The sequence below is a fragment of the Psammomys obesus genome, unplaced genomic scaffold, assembly GCF_907164565.1.
Source record: "Psammomys obesus unplaced genomic scaffold, mPsaObe1.curated_primary_1811, whole genome shotgun sequence".
NCBI classification, from domain to species: Eukaryota; Metazoa; Chordata; class Mammalia; order Rodentia; family Muridae; genus Psammomys; species Psammomys obesus.
Window position 1 is genome coordinate 30,039 of NW_026596042.1, and position 4,713 is coordinate 34,751.

Consider the following 4,713-nt stretch of genomic DNA (forward strand, 5'->3'; position numbering starts at 1 on the left):
CCTCCCCGGCCCCCTCCCGCCCCTACCCCAGCAAGGCCGGGCTCTAGGGCGCCACCCTTCCCCGGCCTGGCCCTGACATTAACAGGGCCGGGAGGAACCGCTAAGGCCACCGCAGCCACCCGCCGAGGAGCCGCCCAAACCCATTTGCCGCCACAGCCAAATTTAGCAGCTCCCAGGCGGCCGCCCCGCCGAGGCCACGCCCCCAGGCCACGCCCCAGTTAGGTTGAAGCCTCCCCAGGCGGCCCGGGCCGCCGTCGCTACAATGGCATCCGGCCTGGGCGTGGGGGGCCTTACGCCACATCCCTCCCTCCTTAGGGCCCGGGCAGACGCTCGAGAGGTAAGAGCAGACGAAGTTTAGAAAATATAGACGGGCGGAGCGAGCCGAGAGGACCGCCACATCCGCCCTCCAGACGCGCTCGGCCGCCTCCGCCGCCGTCACGGCCTCCAGTCACGTGGCCCCCGCTCTCGGCAAGCCCAGCTTCCGGCCGCTCTAGCCCAGTTGCCTCGGTGCTACCAGCGCCTTCCTCGTCTCTCTGGCGGACTCCGTCCCCCTTTCCCTCGGCAGGACAGTGGCGTCGAGGTCTCTGAGCTCCCCGGTAAGCTTGTGAGGAAGCGTGTGAGCCTGGGATAACCCCTCCCTTCTGGTTCTTGACCTCCAGTGGTAGTGTCACCCTCCTCCACTCCCACCACCCCTGGACAGCCAGGTCGGCCCCTCGCCCGGCGTCTCTACTGGCTGTTAGATGGTTTACTGGACGCGGAACAGTGGCTTGGCAGTCCTCGTCCTGCCGGTCCGTGGTGGACGGGATCGGTGTGTCGCCCTAAGGCCTGACCGCGATCCAGGAGGCGGGTCGTGGGGTCGCGGTGGGCTGACTCAGTAGGACACCGGGAGGAAGAGGCCGGGCGGGAAACAGGAAATGGGCGCGGACTGTGTCAGACTGCAGGTAGGCTCCGCGGTCCCGGCGGGCTCCCCGGTCGGGAGGCCTGTGTCAGCCGCCCCGGTAGTCATGTAGCAGTCTGGCAGGTGACATCCCGGGTTACGGGTTGTACTTGGGGCTCTGCCCGCTCCTGAGGATGGGTGTGTCGTTCTTGGACCCTACACTCTGAGGTATTGAATGCCAGGTCCCCGGGATGTTTCAAGGATGGTGCTGAAAACGGTCATTAAAAGAAATTAGTAACAGACAAATTCCCCTAGAGTGTGGTAGGCTCACCCAGTGCTGGATTTGCGTTTTGAAGGTGTTTTGTGTAGATGCTGTTTTGGTGATACCGTACTGAAAGGGTTTGTTAAATGTTTTGAGTCCTAAGTGGGTCTGCCCGGGCTTTCACTGAGTATACATGCATTCTCTGTTCGTTAAACAGCTGGTACTTCCCCGAATGTTTTGCCATGAGTAAGTCTAACCCTAGTGGTGCCTAATGTAGGTATTTTGGAACACTGCACCACCCATACCCAACCCCTCCTTTCTTTTTCCTGATAAAGGTTGATTGATGAACCTTTAAATTACATGTGCCTTATCAGAATCGTTTTTGTGTTTCTCTGGAACCTAATGAGCTATGTGAGGCTTTGGCCTGGAGCCTTCCTGAGTTACCAAATGCATCACCTACACAGGAACTTGGGGGTGGGGGGAAGCAGCGCTGTTTTTGTTTTTGTTTTTGTTTTTTTGTCTTTTTTTTTTCCTTTTTGCTACTTTTTTTTTTCAGTTGGCGTTTCATTGAGGTTTTTCATTAACCAATTTGTTTTACTATATACTCTTAGCAATTTTGTACCCAGCTCATTTATTAGAGAACACAAGGTTTCCACCAAGGTCCTTTGGTCCCAGCAATATAGAAAATAAAATGGCTATAAAAACCTATTAACTTTAAGTAGACTCAGTGTTAATAAGGGGATTCATTTGACTCTGATGAGGAAGGGAGGCTCATCTGCTCCTGTGCCTTCTCTTTTAAGCCATCCAACTAAGGTCTCAGCTGAAGTGTAGTCTAGAACCCTGTACTGTCAGCATTTCAGGTTCTCCCTCAGACCAGTGACAGCACATACAAGACTAACTTACTTCAGGGTGATTTTTGTGTTTAAAGTTTAAATATCACTACCCTTTTGTGTCTCATCACTGAAATTATTACGAACAAAATTCTCAATTTTCTTATACAGGAGTAATCTTAAGTATAGATAGTCAAGACAAAATTCGTTTGTAGTATATTATATTTGATATGTATATCTTGTGCATAATAGCTTATGCATCAAATATATCTCCTAAAATAGCCACTTTTTACTGTGTCCTTTTCTACTTAATGTTTCTTCTTCAATTTTTGTGTCTTTTCTGGTTATAGAACACATCTTGAGAAAATGACCCATTGGTTTCATAGGAACCCATTGAAAGCTACAGCTCCCGTGTCTTTTAACTACTATGGCATGATCACTGGTCCTCCTGCTTCAAAGATTTGCAAGTAAGTGTTAGTGAAACTTAAGAAGTGTTGGTTGGGCAATGAATCAAAGTACATTTTTAAGTTCCTTAATCAGTTAGGAAATGTGTAACACATTCCTCACGTTGAACTTAGGATAAGTTTTTATTTTATCATTAACAAATGAAGGTTAAAACATGAGGTAGTCATCTAAGTCACATGCTTAATTTTAGGTCAGTAAATGAGTTCCAGAAAGGCTAAAGCAGTAACAATCAAAGTTAAACTGTGTATCTCAGTAGATCCTTAAGATAGGATGTAGTCTTGTTAATGAATCAGGCAGTAAATTATTTAAGTTCCAAGCAGGGAGAGAGTCTTGTGATTTGAAGTAGCCTTCAAAGTAGTAATATAGAAGGAAGGACTTGAGCTAGGCTTCACATGAATTGTTCAACTTAGATCAGGAGTTGGCAAAATATGTCCACTGTGTGTGTGTGTGTGTGTGTGTGTGTGTGTTGATCCCACATACACGCTCAACATACAGAAAGTGAAATTCATCTTAAAATTATTCAAATTGGGGGAAAAACAAGCCTTAGGAGTATGTGATTTAGACACAGGTGTGGGGCCTGAGTTTGGATCCTAACATCCATATACTAAAGCAGACGAGATGGTACACCTCTGAACTCCAGCACTGGAGAATGGGGGTTTGTGGAGATGGGCAGAGCCTTGAGCTCTTCAGTGAGCAGGGTTAGCCAAAACAACAAGCTCTAGGTTCAGTAAGAGGCCCAGACATCCACACACACCCAGGCATGAATATTTGCACATGTGTGTGATTGTGTGCATACATACATACTAATATGTGTTTAGAATAAGAAAATTTACAAACGACTTAGGAAATATTCTGATATTTATAGCAATATTCTATAGCATTCATTCTGTGTGTTGACAATTTAAATTTAGTCTTCAGCCTACACGTTTTAAGTGCCTCGTCACTACCGTCTAACATGACTTTTTGAGCTCTCACTGCCTCCTGGATTAGACGTGGCAGTAGCTTAAAGATGGTGTAATGGAGGAAGTCATTGGAGATGTGAGACTAGAGATCTCAAAAGAGAGAAATCAGGAGGCCAGAGACTGGCACTTTTGTAGGTGGGAGAGAGCCAGCGACACAGAGAAGAAATGTTGAGAGGGGAGGAATATCTCGACATTGGAGCACTCACCCGGCCTTGGGGTAAAGGAACTAAGAAGGAAGGGCAGATATGAGACTGTCTGTCGCAGAGAAGAATGGTGTGTAGGGACAGCCTAGGTATTTAATCTAATGGTCATACAGTTTGCATCTTCTGGATGTATATTTATTCATACGGTATGTTCGATGTTTTAGAAGTAGTGCCAAATTTAAAAATTCAAAATAGTGTGAACCCTTACAATCATGTACAGGTACCTTAAATTTCTGTTTTCCCTAAAACTTTTGGCTAAAGAATGAAGAATGAATTTCAGTCCACACAGTTGATGAAGCCAGGGCCTTGGCTGTGTGGCTAAGGACCCTCCTTGTACCTCTTGAGCACTGGGGTTACAGGTGTCTGTTGCCATGCCTGGACAGTTGTTTAAACTTGCTATGCATTTTTATTACACAATTGGATACATACATTGCCCCTTTAAATAGACTGAGTTTATTTTTGTATAACTTTTGAAGCAATTGTTAGAAGGAGTCTCAATTATTTTACAAGAAGGTAGCAGTGGATCTGTGGGCATTGTTGTACTGCTTTTAAGTTGTGGCATCTGGGCTGTCTTTACATAGTCTTGAAAACACTAACTTTATTGTCTATTGATGTAAGTGATTTGAGATCATCCAGAACTCGGCTCCTCGAATTGTTCACTGACTTGAGCTGTAATCCAGAAACAATGAAGAATGCAGCAGACTTGTATTTCTCACTTTTACAAGGTTAGTTACTGTTGTAAACGTGAACGTTTTTAAAAACCAACTATGTGGAAGTATACATTTAACTTTAAAGATTCGAGTAGTTTATAATCTCCCAGGCTATATTTGGAATGTTCGGTTCTCAGAATGTGACTTTGTATTAGTGATACATGGTCTTTCTAATATTCTGAAAATATTAGATAAATGTGGATATGTACACATTTCATATTCTGTTACCAGTAGAATATGTAAAATGTGGAGGGAAGAAAAGTTCCAGAAGTTTCATTCAGGCTGAATTACTGAAAAAGTAATTGTATGAATAATTTTTTGGGGGGTGGGGGTTGAGACAGGGTTTCTCTGTGTAGCACTGGCTGTCTAGAACTCCCTTTGTAGTCTTGGCTGGCCTCCAACTC

The 4,713-nt window shown here is 45.5% G+C and overlaps 1 protein-coding gene across 1 annotated transcript in view; it reads left to right on the forward strand.

Moving 5' to 3' along the window:
* Positions 1–228: 228 nt before the first annotated feature.
* The window catches only part of Brox (BRO1 domain and CAAX motif containing), a 15,022-nt gene continuing 10,537 nt past the window's right edge, over positions 229–4,713 (forward strand). Inside the window, 3 exon segments of the mRNA XM_055623000.1 lie at positions 229–596; positions 2,320–2,436; positions 4,218–4,328. Coding sequence (XP_055478975.1) covers positions 2,336–2,436; positions 4,218–4,328 — 212 coding nt within the window. The 5' untranslated portion in view covers positions 229–596; positions 2,320–2,335.